General features: G+C 45.3%; 1 protein-coding gene across 3 annotated transcripts in view; it reads right to left on the bottom strand.

The window, feature by feature from the left end:
- The window catches only part of LOC125988746 (plexin-A1), a 180,468-nt gene that overhangs the window by 44,993 nt on the left and 116,939 nt on the right, over window positions 1–18,536 (bottom strand). For all 3 annotated transcript variants that reach the window (XM_049754359.2, XM_049754361.2, XM_049754360.1), the window contains 2 exons: window positions 17,040–17,154; window positions 8,481–8,681 (listed from right to left, as the gene is read on the bottom strand). In XM_049754359.2, the coding sequence (XP_049610316.1) occupies window positions 8,481–8,681; window positions 17,040–17,154 (316 nt within the window). The remainder of the gene's footprint in view (window positions 1–8,480; window positions 8,682–17,039; window positions 17,155–18,536) is intronic.

The following is an 18,536-nucleotide window of genomic DNA, read 5'->3' as shown; positions in this document are numbered from 1 at the left end:
GTCCTGACTGTTGTTTGTGTCTATGCACGAAACAGCAGCTCAGAGTACCCACCCTTCTTGGAGTCCCTGGAGGAAGTGCTGGAGAGCGCTCCTTCTGGGGACTCTATCGTTCTACTGGGTGACTTCAATGCTCACGTGGGCAATGACAGTGAGACCTGGAAGGGCGTGATTGGGAGCAACGGCCCCCCCGATCTGAACCCGAGCGGTCTCTTATTGTTGGACTTCTGTGCTCGACACGGATTTTCTATAATGAACACCATGTTCAAGCATAAGGGTGTCCACGTGTGCACTTGGCACCAGGACACCCTAGGCCGCAGTTCGATGATCGACTTTGTAGTCGTGTCATCGGATTTGCGGCCGCATGTTTTGGACACTCGGGTGAAGAGAGGGGCAGAGCTGTCAACTGATCACCACCTGGTGGTGGGTTGGCTCTGATGGTGGAAGAAGATGCCGGTCCGACCTGGCAGACCCAAACGCTCTGTGAGGGTCTGCTGGGAACGTCTGCCAGAATTCCCTGTCAGGAAGAGCTTCAACTCCCACCTCCGGCAGAGCTTTTCCCACGTCCCGGGGGAGGCGGGAGACATTGAGTCCGACTGGACCATCGCGCCTCCATTGTTGAGGCAGCCGACCGGAGCTGTGGCCGTAAGGTTGTTGGTGCCTTTTGTGGCGGCAATCCCCGAACCCGCTGATGGACACCGGCGGTAAGGGATGCCGTCAAGCTGAAGAAGGAGTCCTATCGGGCCGTTTTTGCCTGCGGGACTCCGGATGCAGCTGACAGGTACCGGATGGCCAAGCGGAACGCGGCTTCGGCGGTTGCTGAGGCAAAAACCCGGGCATGGGAGGAGTTTGGCAAGGCCATTGAAAATGACTTCCGGACAGCTTCGAGGAAGTTCTGGTCCACCATCCGGCGTCTCAGGAGGGGGAAGCAGTGCACAGTCAACACTGTTTATAGTGGTGATGGCGTGCTGCTGACCTCGACTCAGGACGTTGTGATCTATGCTCCTACCCTCACCTATGGCCACGAGCTATGGGTCGTGACCGAAAGAACAGGATCCAGGATACAAGCTGCCGAAATGAGTTTCCTCCGCAGGGTGTCCGGGCTCTCCCTTAGAGATAAGGTGAGAAGCTCGGTCATCCGGGAGAGACTCGGAGTAGAGCTGCTGCTCCTCCACGTTGCGAGGAGCCAGATGAGGTGGCTCGGGCATCTCATCAGGATGCCTCCTGGACGCCTCCTTGGAGAGGTGTTCCGGGTATGTCCTACCGGTAGGAGACCCCGGGGACGACCCAGGATGCGCTGGAGAGACTATGTCTCTCAGCTGGCCTGGGAACACCCTGGGATCCCCCGGGATGAGCTGGATGAAGTGGCTGGGGAGAGGGAAGTTTGGGAGTCCCTCCTAAAGCTGCTGCCCCCGCGACCCGACCCCGGATAAGCGGAAGAAGATGGATGGATGGATGGATGGATGGATGGATGGATGGATGGATGGATGGATGGATGGATGGATGGATGGATGGATGGATGGATGGATGGATGGATGGATGGATGAACTGCAAGGAGACAATGTGCATTATAACAGCAAAACAGCAACTGAGGATGGATCTTCTTGGATAATGTTTGCATTTTATGAGCACACAGTGGACCTTCACTTCACAACACGATTAAGTTAGAATGCTGACTGTGAACTGTTTCACAAAAATATTTCAAATTTCAGAAAGATTTCCATGACTGGAACTGGATTTCTTTATGATGGAGTGGACATAATATTCTTGACAACATTCAACTATGCATATAATATGATGAAAATTATGAAATATAAGCATAAATATTAACTCTGGAACAGCCACTGCTTCAGCCTCCATTTAACAAAGCCAACATTCAAATAGGTGTATGTATAATAAATCATGTAAAGCAGGTCACTGGTCATTACTGATAGCACATTCTCGATCGATTCTGCATAATTGGGGGGGGGGGGGGGGGGGGGTCATGTGGCCAATCAGCCATGTGCTATGTTAGCCTCTGAAATACCTAAACAACAAGTGTGCACCCTATCTCTCAGTGTGCACATGATTTCCCTGTTTGTGTGCATGCAAGCATCGTCTGGATCCCCAGTGTACATGTAGATTGGACGCCTGAGTGTTGGCAAGGGGTTAAGTAATGCACAATGAGACAGAAAGATTGAATGGACAGGGGAACATCCACTGCCGGCTAATTTTTGCAATGATTTATTGCACGTGACTCCCCCAGACACAGCCTGCTGCCTTACATATACATACACTTTCCTCACGAGAATACTAAACACAATGGTAAAAGCGAGCAGGTTATCAATCATAATGGATATTATATACCACCTGTTTAGTGCTCTGCATAACAAATATTTCACTTTCATTTTGCCTTTTAATATGCACACACACATTAAAAAAATTGGAATTAGAAAGTGGAAGACACACCAACTCCCACAGCATCTGCATTAGTTGCATTTGCATCCATCCATCCATCCATCCATCCATCCATCCATCCATCCATCCATCCATCCATCCATCCATCCATCCATCCATCCATCCATCCATCCATCCATCCATCCATCCATCCATCCTCTACTGTATACCGCTTGTCCCCACGGGGGTTGCGGACCTCTCCCAACACTCATCGGGCAGTAAGTGGGGGACACCCTGAACCGGTTGCCAGCCAATTGCAGGGCACACAGAGACAAACAACCATCCGCACTCACACTTGGAGGCAATTTGGAGTGCTCAATCGGTCTACCAAGCATGTTTTTGGGATGTGGGAGGAAACCAGAGTGCTCGGAAAAAACCCACGCGAGTGGGGTTTTTCCGAGCTCCACACAGGGAGGGCTGGAGGTGGAATTGAACCCACACCCTCCTAACTGTGAGGCGGACGTGCTAACCAGTGCATCACCGTGCCGCCCTAAAGCTTAAAAACCAAGACGAAAATATGCCTTTAATGGTGGGACAACATGCCATTCCTCAATATTTGTATGAATACAGCAAATAAAGCTCATTCATCTTTTCCACCGTTCATGATTCCTTATTCCTTCAGCATGACTTTCTCAAGCATGCACATCTTTCATTTGAAGACATATCTGTCCAATCATCCAAAACGTTCCTGCCTCATTTGTTTGTTTCTGCACATCTGCTTGCTGAGGTTAAATCTTTGGTTATTTTGTTTTAATTCTGTCTGTCTGTACTCATTCAACCTCCTCCATCACAGCCCTTGTTGCTTTGTCATCGTTTGCTCCATTTCGCTGCTTTTCTGTCCTGTGTGTATGCGTGTGTGCTTCCGTCAGTCGACAACAGCGCCACAATTCATCATCATTTCATCTACAGCTCCCTTAATTGGATACTATCACAGTCCCACCTGACGAGGAGGCTCATAAAACCACATTGCTGTTCTCATGTGGTCTATGTACACACGTGCATGTACATAAAAATAGATAAGCCCATCATCCATCCATCCATCCATCCATCTTCTTCCGCTTATCCGGGGTCGGGTCGCGGGGGCAACAGCTTCAGGAGGGACTCCCAGACTTCCCTCTCCCCAGCCACTTCATCCAGCTCATCCCGGGGGATCCCAAGGCGTTCCCAGGCCAGCTGAGAGACATAGTCTCTCCAGCGCGTCCTGGGTCGTCCCTGGGGTCTCCTACCGGTGGGACATGCCCGGAACACCTCCCCAGGGAGGCGTCCAGGAGGCATCCTGATAAGATGCCCGAGCCACCTCATCTGGCTCCTCTCAACGTGGAGGAGTAGCGACTCTACTCCGAGTCTCTCCCGGATGACCGAGCTTCTCACCCTATCTCTAAGGGAGAGCCCGGACATCCTGCGGAGAAAACTCATTTCGGCCGCTTGTATCCGAGATCTCGTTCTTTCGGTCACGACCCATAGCTCGTGACCATAGGTGAGGGTAGGAGCGTAAATCGACCGGTAAATTGAGAGCTTTGCCTTTTGGCTCAGCTCTCTCTTCACCACAACGGACCGGTACAGGGTCCGCATTACTGCCGACGCTGCACCGATCCGCCTGTCGATCTCACGCTCCATCCTCCCCTCACTCGTGAACAAGACTCCAAGATACTTGAACTCCTCCACTTGGGGCAGGATCTCATCCCCGATCCGGAGAGGGCATTCCACCCTTTTCCGATCGAGGACCATGGACTCGGATTTGGAGGTGCTGACCCTCATCCCGACCGCTTCGCACTCGGCTGCGAACCGTTCCAGCGAGAGCTGGAGATCACGGCCTGAAGAAGCCAACAGCACCACGTCATCTGCAAAAAGCAGAGACGCGATGCTGAGGTCCCCAAACCGGACCCCCTCAACGCCTCGGCTGCGCCTAGAAATTCTGTCCATAAAAATTATGAACAGAATCGGTGACAAAGGGCAGCCTTGGCGGAGTCCAACCCTCACTGGGAACGAATCCGACTTACTGCCGGAAATGCGGACCAGACTCTGGCATCGGTGATACAGGGACCGAACCGCCCTTATCAGTTGGCTCGGCACCCCGTACTCCCGAAGCACCCTCCACAGAACCTCCCGAGGGACACGGTCGAACGCCTTCTCCAAGTCCACAAAACACATGTGGACTGGTTGGGCAAACTCCCATGCACCCTCGAGGATCCTGCCGAGGGTGTAGAGCTGGTCCACTGTTCCACGGCCAGGACGAAAGCCACACTGCTCCTCCTGAATCCGAGGTTCGACCTCCCGACGGACCCTCCTCTCCAGCACCCCTGAATAGACCTTACCAGGGAGGCTGAGGAGTGTGATTCCCCTGTAATTGGAACACACCCTCCGGTCCCCCTTCTTAAAGAGGGGAACCACCACCCCAGTCTGCCAATCCAGAGGCACTGTCCCCGATGTCCACGCAACGTTGTAGAGGCGTGTCAGCCATGACAGCCCCACAACATCCAGAGCCTTTAAGAACTCTGGGCGGATCTCATCCACCCCCGGGGCCTTGCCACCGAGGAGTTTTTTAACTACCTCAGTGACTTCGACCCCAGAGATTGGAGAATCCGCCTCAGAGTCTCTAGGCCCTGCTTCCTCAATGGAAGGCGTGTAGGTGGAATTGAGGAGGTCTTCGAAGTATTCTCCCCACCGACTCACGACGTCCCGTGTCGAGGTCAGCAGCACGCCATCCCCACTGTAAACAGTGTTGACGTTGCACTGCTTCCCCCTCCTGAGACGCCGGATGGTGGACCAGAATTTCCTCGAAGCCGTCCGAAAGTCATTCTCCATGGCCTCACCGAACTCCTCCCACGCCCGGGTTTTTGCCTCAGCAACCGCCGAAGCCGCGTTCCGCTTGGCCATCCGGTACCTGTCAGCTGCCTCCGGAGTCCCGCAGGCCAAAACGGCCCGATAGGACTCCTTCTTCAGCTTGACGGCATCCCTTACCTCCGGTGTCCACCAGCGGGTTCGGGGGTTGCCGCCACGACAGGCACCAACGACCTTACGGCCACAGCTCCGGTCGGCCGCCTCAACAATGGAGGCGCGGAACATGGTCCACTCGGACTCAATGTCCCCCGCCTCCCCCGGGACGTGGGAAAAGCTCTGCCGGAGGTGGGAGTTGAAGCTCTTCCTGACAGGAGATTCTGCCAGACGTTCCCAGCAGACCCTCACAGAGCGTTTGGGTCTGCCAGGTCGGACCGGCATCTTCCCCCACCATCGGAGCCAACCCACCACCAGGTGGTGATCAGTTGACAGCTCCGCCCCTCTCTTCACCCGAGTGTCCAAAACATGCGGCCGCAAATCCGATGACACGACTACAAAGTCGATCATCGAACTGCGGCCTAGGGTGTCCTGGTGCCAAGTGCACACATGGACACCCTTATGTTTGAACATGGTGTTCATTATTGAAAATCCGTGTCGAGCACAGAAGTCCAACAATAGAACACCGCTCGGGTTCAGATCAGGGGGGCCGTTCCTCCCAATCACGCCCTTCCAGGTCTCACTGTCATTGCCCACGTGAGCATTGAAGTCACCCAGTAGAACGATAGAGTCCCCAGAAGGAGCGCTCTCCAGCACTTCCTCCAGGGACCCCAAGAAGGGTGGGTACTCTGAGCTGCTGTTTGGTGCATAGACACAAACAACAGTCAGGACCCGTCCCCCCACCCGAAGGCGGAGGGAGGCTACCCTCTCGTTCACCGGGGTGAACCCCAATGTGCAGGCGCCCAGCCGGGGGGCAATAAGTATACCCACACCTGCTCGACGCCTCTCACCGTGGGCAACTCCAGAGTGGAAGAGAGTCCAGCCCCTCTCGAGAGGGCTTGTACCGGAACCCAAACTGTGTGTGGAGGCTAGTCCGACTATATCTAGTCGGAATCTTTCTGCCTCGCACACCAGCTCGGGCTCCTTTCCAGCCAGAGAGGTGACATTCCATGTCCCAAGAGCCAGCTTCTGCAGCCGGGGATCAGACCGCCAAGGTCCCCGCCTTTGGCTGCCGCCCAGCTCACATTGCACCCGACCCCTTCGGCCCCTCCCACAGGTGGTGAGCCCATGGGAAGGGGGACCCACGTTTCCATTTCGGGCTATGCCCGGCCGGGCCCCATGGGCAAAAGCCCGGCCACCAGACGCTCGCCTTCGAGCCCCGCCTCCAGGCCTGGCTCCAGAGGGAGGCCCCGGTGACCCGCGTCCGGGCGAGGGAAAACTAAGTCCATTTATATTACTCATCATAAGGGGCTTGTGAGCCGTGCTTTGTCTGGCCCCTCACCTAGGACCCGTTTGCCATGGGTGACCCTACCAGGGGCATGAAGCCCCCGACAACATGGCTCCTAGGATCATAGGGGCACGCAAACCCCTCCACCACGATAAGGTGACGACTCGCGGAGGGGGATAAGCCCATCAATAAAACATTATTTGAAACCCTGTGTTAAGACTTTTTTTTGTATTTATGAAATCATTTATATTGTAAAATCACATGAGACTGAGAGATAAATCAAAACTGATTTACAACATTGGGCAAAGCTTAAAGGATGTCACATATTGGTAGCAACTTGTAAAGGGCTATACAAATGACTATTTTGCTGTCTAAAAGTGTTGGAGAATCAAACGAACTATTAAAAGAAGCAAAATAAAATTAATTACTAAAGTGATAATATTGGGTCCCACAGTCTGGTAAATCTTGTATGAATGAAATAAATATGCAACTGTCTTTGCCGTTATATATTTGATTATGTTGAACAAACAGGTTTGAAAGATGGCTTCACCCAAATTTATCAAATCCAGACATCTGTTCATTCCTCAAAAAAATTTGAGTTCTACCTTTAGTGCTATAGAATCTGGAATCGCTTCTTTTGAATGTGCACACTTCTACAGCGAGGAATACAGAACTACAATGGGTCTGATGGGGTCAGACAAAATGCAATTTGCATTCTGTCCATGTTGTCATTGACCTGCTGGTTTTATTCTGCAGGCGCAAAACATTACAGGCTTCCTCTTCTGTTTCTTAATTTTTTAAATTTTTTTAAATTCTTGCAGGCTAAAAAGTCCTGGGGGCATGATTCCATTTGCCTGATAAGAAAAATAAATAAATATTCTTGTTATAAAGTAATATTATAGGTGACAAAAAGTAAGGTAAAGAAGTGGCTGTAAATCAAGCACATGCAAAAGAATACGGTGGGAGTACAGTTAGCTGGGGAAAAGTGTGACAAGCACAAGAAAAGACATCTGCCACATTCAGGGCTTAAAGCACTCACTATCTGCTATTCAGTGCCTTGGTGTTAATATGTCATAATTGGTGTGGCGTCTGCTTCACACCCCGATTAGAGCACAGGAAATCAACTTGAAACTTAAAGCGTTTGCGCCTATTGCTTGCTACCCCCTGACAGTTTGACTGAAAGCAAAGATGGAGAAGTGGGAATGAAAAGAAAGAGTGGCATTTGAAACATGAAATCCCTGTGGCCACACATAAACACACGCGGCTTCACACACGCACGCAACTCACAGCTGTAACACTGCAAAGTGGATAAAGAAGTTCCTGCTGTCAAATGACTTGATCAGCTTCAGATAGACTGTTTTAAAATGTTTGTTTGATCAGCCTACCAGAATATACAAATATGTTTAACCTTGATAAGATTTGGTAGAAATAGTTTCTATTAATGATACACATTCACACAGTTACAACTAAACAAAAATGCTCCAGATGTGGTCCATAAACAAACGTCTTTCAAACACGGCAAAATTGACAACTATCCATTCATATCTAAGGGATTCTACCTATAATACATCATCCACACCATCAAAGGCAACTGTGGTTTTAGTAACTTTCTCAAGGACACTAAAAACGAAACCAGCTATCAAATGCGTGACCTTGATTTGGAAAAATGATCACTCAGTCGCCTGAAAAACATCATCCCCAAACTCCACAGCCAATAAAGAAGCTGCCATGAATCAGTTCAACATACTTTGGAAGCTGTCTCTATTAAATTGAATAGAATTGTGGATTTTGGCATGTCCACATAAAATGGTGTGTGGTGCCTTACTGTGCTCTTCTGACACTGGATGCTTGTGCTGTTGAACCTCAGGGCTGGGACACTGAGCGTGTTGCCTTGAATGTGAAAAATACACTCGTAGTTCCTCTGTCCGGACTGTGGCTGGGGCAGGTTCTGTGCCAGCAGCGTGATTGGCCTCATAACTCCAGCAGGGATATAGATCTGAGTGGAGGGCAGGATTTGAGGACACTCCTGCAGATAAGAAAATTGAGAAGAAAGAGGTTGAGATGTGACCGGAAAAGTAGGAAGCACTCTAAGTGAAGATACAAATCTGGATGGACAAAGTGTTCTGGACATAATGCTAAGTAATGGTGCTACATTCAAATGCAGAGCTGATAGTCGCAAAATGTACTTTCTGAGGACATTCATGCATCACTTAAAACGGGAAGTCTGTCATGTTTTCTGAGACCGTTCATTCATTCAAACATCTTTTTGCCAACAGTAAAGTTTTTTTATACAGCCCTTAATCATGACTAAAGAAATAAAAAAATATATTTGCTATCTTGTATTGCATTGCATACATAATGGTATTCCCTCTAAAATAATAGGCCTAAATGAAAGAAAACATTGCTGTAAATCAACATTTAATGCGGCCCAATGGTCACCCTATACATTCCCACATATAAGTAGATAAAAGGACAAATCGAGTCCTAAGAGTAGTTACTTAGAGCTTTACCAGCTCTTCAACATAGTTGAAATAGAAGAGGCCACCATTATACTGGAGAAAGGTGCAGATGTGCGTTTAGTTTGTTGATATCGACCTTTTTTAGGAGAAAAACAAGACTCTGTAATATTATTTTTTGGTATAACAATCAAAACTTTGCTTTATTTACTGAGTGAGATACCATCTTAAATGGATAATGAACTGATTCTTCCACTCTGCTACATAACAATTGTCTTCAAAATTACTAGACACGTGTTTTACCTTCAAATACGTATCTTTAACTGCTTCAATTGCTCCTTGTAACTTTTATAAGAGGTTTAGCCCAACTGATTGATAACCTGTATTTGATGGAGAGTAGAGGAAGTCGAGAAAAAAGAGAAAGGAGAACAAATTGATGCGGTAGCTGAAGGGAAGCAGATTGTCAACAAGAATGGCCGACTGTTCGGGTCTGAAGTATTCTCAGGTGGTGATAGAACAGGAATGGACTGCCGCTCTGCCTCAAGGCTCTAATAGAATAAAAAAAAAAAGGATTGTGTGTGTGCTTGTGCGTGTGTGTGTGTTTGTGTTTGGTTGGTGTGAATGCACATGACCAAATACAGTACGTGGGTTCGACAGTGAAGTGTCTCTTCTGAAGTAGAAGCTATTGTTAACGTTGAAGGAGCATGTTCAAACATCTGTTCCAATTACAACACGGAAATCCTGCACGGTAGACACACACACACACAAACACACATTCATAAACAAAACAAAAAAGTGTTGGCAGCAGAGGATTGTGGGGGCCTTTTTCATTAGGAGTGGTGACAGGTGTCCGAGCATAGTGGAGCACGCAAAGACACACAGAATTCTCCTCTGACTGGGGGATTCTTCATGGGGCAATTCTCAGTTCTATGGATGTCCCCCCACTTGTTCTTTTCACTCTTGCCCTTAAAGTAATCTCAATCCTTTTTACTTTTGGATGATGATGATGACCTTTGTCTTACTGCTCCCAAAAAGTGCAGCAGATTCCCTGTGTTTAGCTTTGACAGACATTTCGGTCACTGTCACAGGTGAAACAAACAAGGTCCTGGACGATTGGAAAAATCCTGGAAAATCGTATCATAATCATCAAATAATTCCAGATTTAATTATAGTAAAAGATCGACTATGGGATAGTAGAACTAAACCAGCGGGTGAGCAAAATGTGAGGAGAGGTGAAGCAAGAGGGAAGAAGAGGGGGAAAAAAAGCAAGGTTGTCTTCATGGGAGCAACTGACTCATTTATTAAAGTGGGAGATGAGACCTGAAGAGGGCAAGTTGGAGCGCTGCTACATGGCAGTCAATCACATTGCTTTGAGCTAAACTAATTCTCACATGGTCAACTTGCAGAACCACATTTACTACCTGCACACACATATTCATCTCACGCTAAAGTTAATCTTGCCCTCTGGCACTGTGAAGTCAGTGAACACACTCTTAGTTGTGGGGAATGTTTTACATTAGCCACAGGGCAAACTACTGACACTCTGATCAAAGTTGTGAAGGTGAGACCTCAGCAGAATTGAGTTTGTCTACCACTGCACATTGAAAACCAGACTCACGTTTGTGTCGCAAGATGAAATACATATTCAAATGAAGCGTTTTAACGATAAATTCAGCCAGTTGAAAACGTTATTTTAAATCAGTACAGAACATTTTTTTTAGTTTTCATGTAGGGTACATTATTTACATTATGTACAATATTTCCAACAATATATATTTTTACGTACAGCTTAATTCTATGTTTTTATTTAAGTTTAATTTAACTTTTGAAAAAGCATTTGCATTTGATCTTTATAAAGTTCGAAAATCAATGTGTATCAAAGTTTTATGTATAATAGCTCTATTTTAACGGAATCATTATTTTGGTAATTTTTCTTCTAATATTTAAGAGCTACAGAAGAGGATTAAAGTTCTCAAAGCAAACTCAGAATTCAGAGATAGTAGTGAGAATCCAGCCAACTGTTTGTTTCTGCATTGGCCGGTATCCTCTTAGAGCAGCTGTGTAGTGTCCTATCACCGTATACTGTATAATATAAAACATATATACAGCTTTATAAACAAATGAATCAAACAGTGGACTTATATCCCAGCACACAAGAATATAGTAAGTGGAAGAATGTGGAGCAGGAAAAAAACAGTTACTTAATTTTCGTGTAATTGATAAATCTAAAACTATCAGATCATCTCCTTGCTGTCTTCCCAATTTACATTTACTATCAGCAAGGAGATGTCCTGACCATGGTGATGTCAGAGATGAGGCAAGAGCACAGATTGGCTCCTGGCCATCACCCAGGGGGCCACCTTCCAGCAGCACTGACACTCTGTGAGTATGATAGATGAGGATGTATCTGTGTGTGTGTGTGTGTGTGTGTGTGTGTGTGTGTGTGTGTGTGTGTGTGTGTGTGTGCGTGTGTGTCTGTGCGTGTGTGTGTATGTGCGTGTGTGTGCGTGTGTGCGTGCGTGCGTGTGTGTGTGTTACCGGGTCACCATAGTGAAGAGGGTCCCCATGGATTAGCGTTACAGTCCAATGAACTGTTTCAGAAAGGAGGGGACAAGACCCCATCGACCAGTTCCTTTATTTTACACACACACGGAAAGGAAAAGGTAGCAATATGATGACCACATCTCCCAAGAGAGAGGGAGAACCAGACATCATTAGAGACAAGGTGGAACTGAAAGTAACAATATGCTCAACACATACTAATATCTCAAGAAACTGCGACAATGTGTGGTTCTAATCCCAACAGATGAATCCATTTAATATACTACATAGGGCAGTTCTGTGTTGTATTTCTACAAAGCCCCTTAAATATTCTACCTATATATAGATCTTTCACTCAGCACATGTGCTTTTTAATCTGATCTGCAAATTTACTGGATGAACAGTGGACATATATAGTATAGAGCTGTATTTCCAGTACGTGCAGTTATCTGTGGGGGAAAAACCTGTAGAGAAAACGCAAACCTCACACAGTCAGACCCCAGAGTTGGGTTGGTGCTAACAACACAACTATGCCTGCCGATTGATTAATGTTTTCTGGACACCATCCAAATTATTATTAGTGGTAGTATTAATATTATTATTTGCATGTAACGCCACATGTTAATTACTACTGTGAAACACTTAATGGCTGCTGAAATATTGGGATGTTCTGGGTTCAAAGATCCTGATCCAAGACCATTATCTTTTGTATAGTGGTCTCTGGATGAGGTGGTTCACAACAAGGCTGGAGAAAAGATAATGCATCTGACCTCTACAGTGCTGATTGTACAGACCTCTTCACACACATCTCCATTAGAATGCTGCAGTTCTGTGTGGTATCTCTGATGACCAAGTGCGATTGCATGTCTATCTGGATGCTATCAAAGCCCAGATAGTCAAAGAATAGGATGTTGGTGATTGCTATCAGCTAGTGGATCAATAGGAGCCACTCAAAATATGCAGTGGGTTAACAAGAACATGTGCTAACAAAACTGACCTATTCACATTTTTACTGTAAAAAAATGACCTCCATCAATGATTGCCATCATTTAGTGGGTATGATATTAGTCAATGTGAACTTTAGCCTCTAACCTTTTGGTTGTGCAGATCACAACCAAATTCTTAATACATACTACGCAGCAGCGGCCAGAGTGAAACGGTTGTATCTAATAGGAATATCTACCGGGGAATGTTACAAAGTTATTGGTTCCCTTTCATTCTAGCTCTGAGACTTACCCCTGTGCTCCATTTCAATAAGAAAAGTTTTCATCTACTTTGCTCAAATGAAGCGATTCCCTCGACTGGTGTCAGGTGTAAGGAGGCCAGGCCCCATCGCACCAGACGAGGAGCACTTGCATTCAATGAAAGACACTTTGAACTGTAAGAACTCTTTTACACAGTCCACCCACTCATCTCGGTCCCTGACGATGGGGGATAGAGAGTGAGGTGGAAAAGGCAGTAAAGCAGTCAAGATAAAACATAAAAAGTTCACACCATCTGAGGCTGAGAGGCTGACACTTAAAATGCGTGGCTAATTAGAAGTCATGAAAGGATCCAGTGATTCCAACAAACTTCCTGAAAACACTTAACAAAAAAAGCAATTTACTTATATGATCAGTAAGAATGTAGAAAGGAATAATTTCTGTCTCAGCAGATACAGTACTCTGAATCAAATCATCAGCATTCGCCGAGAAGGAAGAAAGTAAGCCAGGTAAATAACAGAGAATTATTAAGCGGTTATTGAGGAATCGAAGGCACAGGTTTTGTCATGACCATAAAGTCAGGTTTCAACTCCTGCAATCTTAAACATGCCTCACATCTGCCTCGCACTCATCTATCTCCTCAACACCAATCTTGTTCTTGTCATTTTGAGGTATTTCTTCTGATATTTGTTTGAACTTGTTGAGTCCTCTGTCACACCTGTCTTCCACCAAATGTTGTGACTTCCACGCTGCTTATATTCTCTCAAAACCTGAAATATCTACACAGTATCTATGGCAATTTAGGTAATGCTATTGTTTATGAAACTATTTTGAAGATCAAAAGGTTCCTAAGGATTCAGTACATTATTGTGATTTGTGCCACTTTGGTGGTTTGCTCGCCAGACTTTGTTCAGTGACAGTGTATATGTGTGAATCATTGTCTGTCTTAAAATGTCCCATGTGGTTGACTGGGTAACAAGGTTATTATAGTTAATGAAAATTAAAATAATACAGCCCATAATAAAAAGTAAAAAATGTATAACCCTGCTGGCTAGTTCAGAATATTGTCTGCTAAATTAGTCCAAAGTCCACCGGGATAGGCTCCAGTTTGCCATGACTCTGAACATAATTAGTATAGAAATTCAAAGCTGGATTTTGTGAATTTTTAGTTTGATTTATGGAAAATAAATGTGAAAGTATGACATTAAGTTTGAAAAATATGTCATGTTTGAGATTACCATTAAGACTACCATTAACCCCAAATTCATTTACCATGCAGAGAGAAAACTGACCATAGCCATTTTAAAGGTGTGCTGGACAACTAGAAATTGTGACGGTTTGTGTTATCATTATCTTGTTTTTATTAATTTGCAGAAAGAATTCTTGCACATTTATATAAAGGAGTCCCCTGGCGGTTTGTATGAGTTTGCAACTAGGCCACCGTTGCAACTCCTCCCCCGTATGTTTTACGGCGGATGCTCCACCTTTCGCTTCTCATCTCATCTGTCTCTCTCCATTTAACACGACGACGATCAGAGAAGCATCTGGAGATGCATCTTTAAGCTTTAATACACTCTGAATAATTAACAGACACACACATACACACACGGGACGCACACAGAGTGAGTCTATCAGTGGCAGACGGACCCAGGGGGAGAAGGGAAGCTCACCCGGTGCCAGCCTCAGACACACAGCCTCTGAGTCAGGCTGCCCAATGCTGTGTGGCAGCCTGAGCACCAGCAGACACACACAATAATAATAAAAAAAAGCTGTGAAGCAAATAGACAAAAAATAGGATGCCTGCCTCTTTCTAATTGACATGTTGCCGCTAATGGCAGGAACAAGAGGATAGAGGCGAAGGGGGTTGCTAGGGATCAAAACTGGGTGCTGGCATGGCACACCATGAGCTGTGATGCACACATGTGCACATTCATAGTACATACACACATGCAGGCACACACACACACACACATACACACACGCACGCACGCATACTTTTGTGTCGACTGCAGCAGTAAGGTGACATAAACATATGAACGCAGAGCCAGCTCACTCATCATACTGATATATGCTGTAATTAAGACGGAGAGGAGCACTGGCGCACATATCTCGTGTTCACCTGCTGTTCGTCTGGAGCCCAACATGGCCTTCTTTTGATTATCAATGAGGCCGCAGGTTCAACTCCCCATGGAGCAGCCACTGTGCAGTATGCATTATAGACTGATTTGTAGTCTATTTATAATTTGGAATTAGGTCAGGCTCTTGGCTCAATGCCTGTCGTTGATAAAAAAAATAATTAAAAAACAACAACAGTATTTTACACAAATTACAGAGAAACATTGAAAATTGAATTTCCCAGTAATATTACAATATTACATTAAACCAACATTTCCTTAAAAATATTGCTGTCAAACTTGAGCATTCTGTACGTTTACCTCAGTTAGTACGAATAAAGGATTAACTGTGTGCTTTTCCCCAGTTGTTGTCATTTACTTGTGTGACAAGACATTATTGCACGAGTGATTCGTATATTTTATGGTTTAACACGTTTTTTAATGGTATGACAGTGAAAACTCATCCACCTGTTTTCTATAGTGTTCATCCTCATTACGGTCACAGGAGTGACAGAGGGAATCCTAGCTGACTGACTAAGACAAGAAAAGACGCATTGAACTAGTTACCATTCAATCAAAGAAACAAACAACCACTCAGAATCTCACTTTAGGATTTGTTTTATCTTGAGTCTTAAAATTTCTTCTGCGCATGCTGGTCACTTTAGGGAAGCCCACACGTGTGGCGCATCTCACATTTTAACAGGCTCAATGTGCACCCCATTGAGTCATAATTTTCCTTGCCAAGCATAAAGTTTATAGGTTGTTTATTTTTTTTTGTGAGCAGATTTCAGCATAAACTACATTTGATTTGATTTTCAGTAACCTTTGGGGAGAACCTGTAAGGATAAAAAAGCTAATAGAGGGATTTATTTTTCATTTGCCTGTGGAGCCACGATGGAAGCATCGCCGCATCCACCCGGCCCGACCCCACCAAGAAAGGAAATGTTATGTATGGTTTTGTTCATATGATTTCCCTATTGCGCTAATATCTCAGAATGGGAATGCAGTCATAGCGAGCAACCCCCAGGCCCAGTCGGATCCACCAACTAAATGTTGGAATCAGTGGAGCGAAGACAATTTGTTTGTTTCTGTGTTTGTTTGTCCTTCTGGTGTTTGTTTCTCTCGCTGTTTGTGTTTATGCACATTTGTTGTTGATGGCCTGCTCGAGTGTTTCTCCAACTAGCAATTTTCTGCCTGGTCGCTTCTCATGTGCTTCGGTCTTTATCGGCTGTCACAACATTGTGGATTTATATACATTTACAGATCCAGGAAGAGCCAGGGAAGAATTAAATTTAAGAGGCCAAGTGCATCTGTGAGGTTACCGTACTAGTACAATTACTAATTTCCTGTGGCTTAGATAAATGCATTTCTTTCTCTTTTAACAAGGGTATGATTTGAAGTCAGTCTGAGAAACATCAACAGATGCCTTTGGGAGGACAAGCAGTGTAGTGTGACTTCAATCACCCTGGCATGTGATGACTAATGACATATGGGGAAACTTTTCCAGGCATTATGTATGTACTGTATGTGACTTTTATTAATGGCCACACAATGGCACATGTGCACAACATCGTGGGAGCTAACAATGTGGTACTTAGTGATTTTGTGAAGACCACGCTGCAGAAGTAGTATTCTTGTTGCCGCACTAGTGTGTGCTTTGCCTTCAACACATACGTACATGCATAATAGAATGCGTCATCTTTTTCATATACTATATTGCATTTTCCTCTTTCCTTCTATGCCAAGTTTTCAAGTAGAATTCCAGCAACAATACGCAGCTGTAGATTATATGTTATGTGTATCAAGTGGTCGTCCAAGTGTCTTGGTAGCCATGGCAAAATTTGCATCAAGACAAGCAACGGGCGTCCTTATAACCCCTCAACAATTTGGCCAATCAGGCTGTCAAGAAAAGGCACAGCAACATCAATGGCAAATCCAGAAAAACGGAGGAATCATTCACATGGACAGACGGTAAGCTAGTTGAATATTTTTGCATTTGGATTAGAATACATACAACATGATGATAGACCTATTTGGTCCTTGTTTGCATGTGAAAAAGGAGACTACCAACCTGTGAGGTGTTGACGCGTCCCTCCTGGAAGGAGCAGTCACTGGCATCCTGTGTGCACATGTGGCGATATTTGCACCAGTGACAGGGGAACTTTCCATCCACACAGGAGAGGCACCTGCATGTGTGACACAAAGTGGGCAGTCTTGATGGAATAAACAAATAAAGCCAACACATAAGAGCGCATTTCAGATCAAAACAATATCCATCAAATAATTCTGTTAAGTCCAGACTGTTATATCGTTTGGCTCATATTTTATATTTGTGGAAAGCAGAAGGATCTTTCTCAAATAATTATCATGAAATGTATTGTCATCTGATGATAAACACTGAACAATTTTGCAAAATAAACATTTTTCAAAAAGTGCTCTATAAAGGGTTGACTTTTTGGCCTCTATTTTTGTGCCCAGCGCAAGAAACTGATTGAAGATTTTGCCCATTGATCTCCCAAACTGCTCATCCCAGCAGTCATTGGACAGTGGATGGCGAGGAACACCGCAAACTGGTTGCCAGGTAATCGCAGAGCACACATAGATAAACAAACATACACACACCTACGGGCAATTTCGAGTGGTCAATCGGCCTATCGTCCATGTTTTTGGAATGTGGGTGGAAACCCACGCAGACACGGAGACAACTCCACACAGGAAGGCGGGAGCCACAATTGAACATGCACCTCTGAACTGTAATGCGGATGTGCTAACCACTATCAGACTCAGACTAAGTCTTCGTCACGTGTTGTGACGCATGAGGAAGCATTCTTTCTCCAAGTGTCTCTGTTCAGTGCAGCAGCTTCCTTGTCTTCACACTTTATACCAATTGAACCTCTACAGAAACAGTACCAAACTATGTGGCCCTATTCATAAGAAAATTAAAAATAATTAATAATAATAACAATTGATTTCTACAACAACTCAAGTTTGAGCCTCAAAAAATAATCATTTAGTGATGAATGTGTGGATGTGCATCACTGCAGAAGTAGCGATGACATTGAAATGACAAGTGTGACTGTGGTCTTGCGTATTAAGACTTTATCCAGGCTGTCAGCAAGACCAGAGTGGAGGATGAAAACATCACAGGGAGAGAAAAACCAGAGGAATCCACTCTTCTCTCCTTATGCTCCATTCTTGGAGGCTTTAAGTGCAATAAGCTGGCAGTCGAAGATAAGCCGTTTTCTCCAGAATGCCTCTTGTCCTTCTTTTGCAAAAAATCAAGAAGGAAAGTGCATAAAAATACATACAGTATTCAGAAGCTGATTAGTTGACAAAAAAACAACATCATGGCTCCCACTGCTTGATAATGTGAGAGAAATCTGTGCAAAACTATTAAAGTGGTGTTGTAAACAAGGATTTTAAACAATTTGATGTACTAAATGCTATGAGGTGAAAGCAAAGTGAAATGATAGCAAACTATTCTATTGTTGAATATGTTTTTATATCCCAGTGGACTTTGGGCTAAAGGTGGGTACAAGCCAATAGCGGGGCATACGTATATATAGGC

Source organism: Syngnathus scovelli, chromosome 2 (genome assembly GCF_024217435.2).
Source record: "Syngnathus scovelli strain Florida chromosome 2, RoL_Ssco_1.2, whole genome shotgun sequence".
Classification (NCBI taxonomy): Eukaryota; Metazoa; Chordata; class Actinopteri; order Syngnathiformes; family Syngnathidae; genus Syngnathus; species Syngnathus scovelli.
Note: the sequence above shows the minus strand (reverse complement) of the source record. Positions and strands in the feature narration are given on the sequence as shown.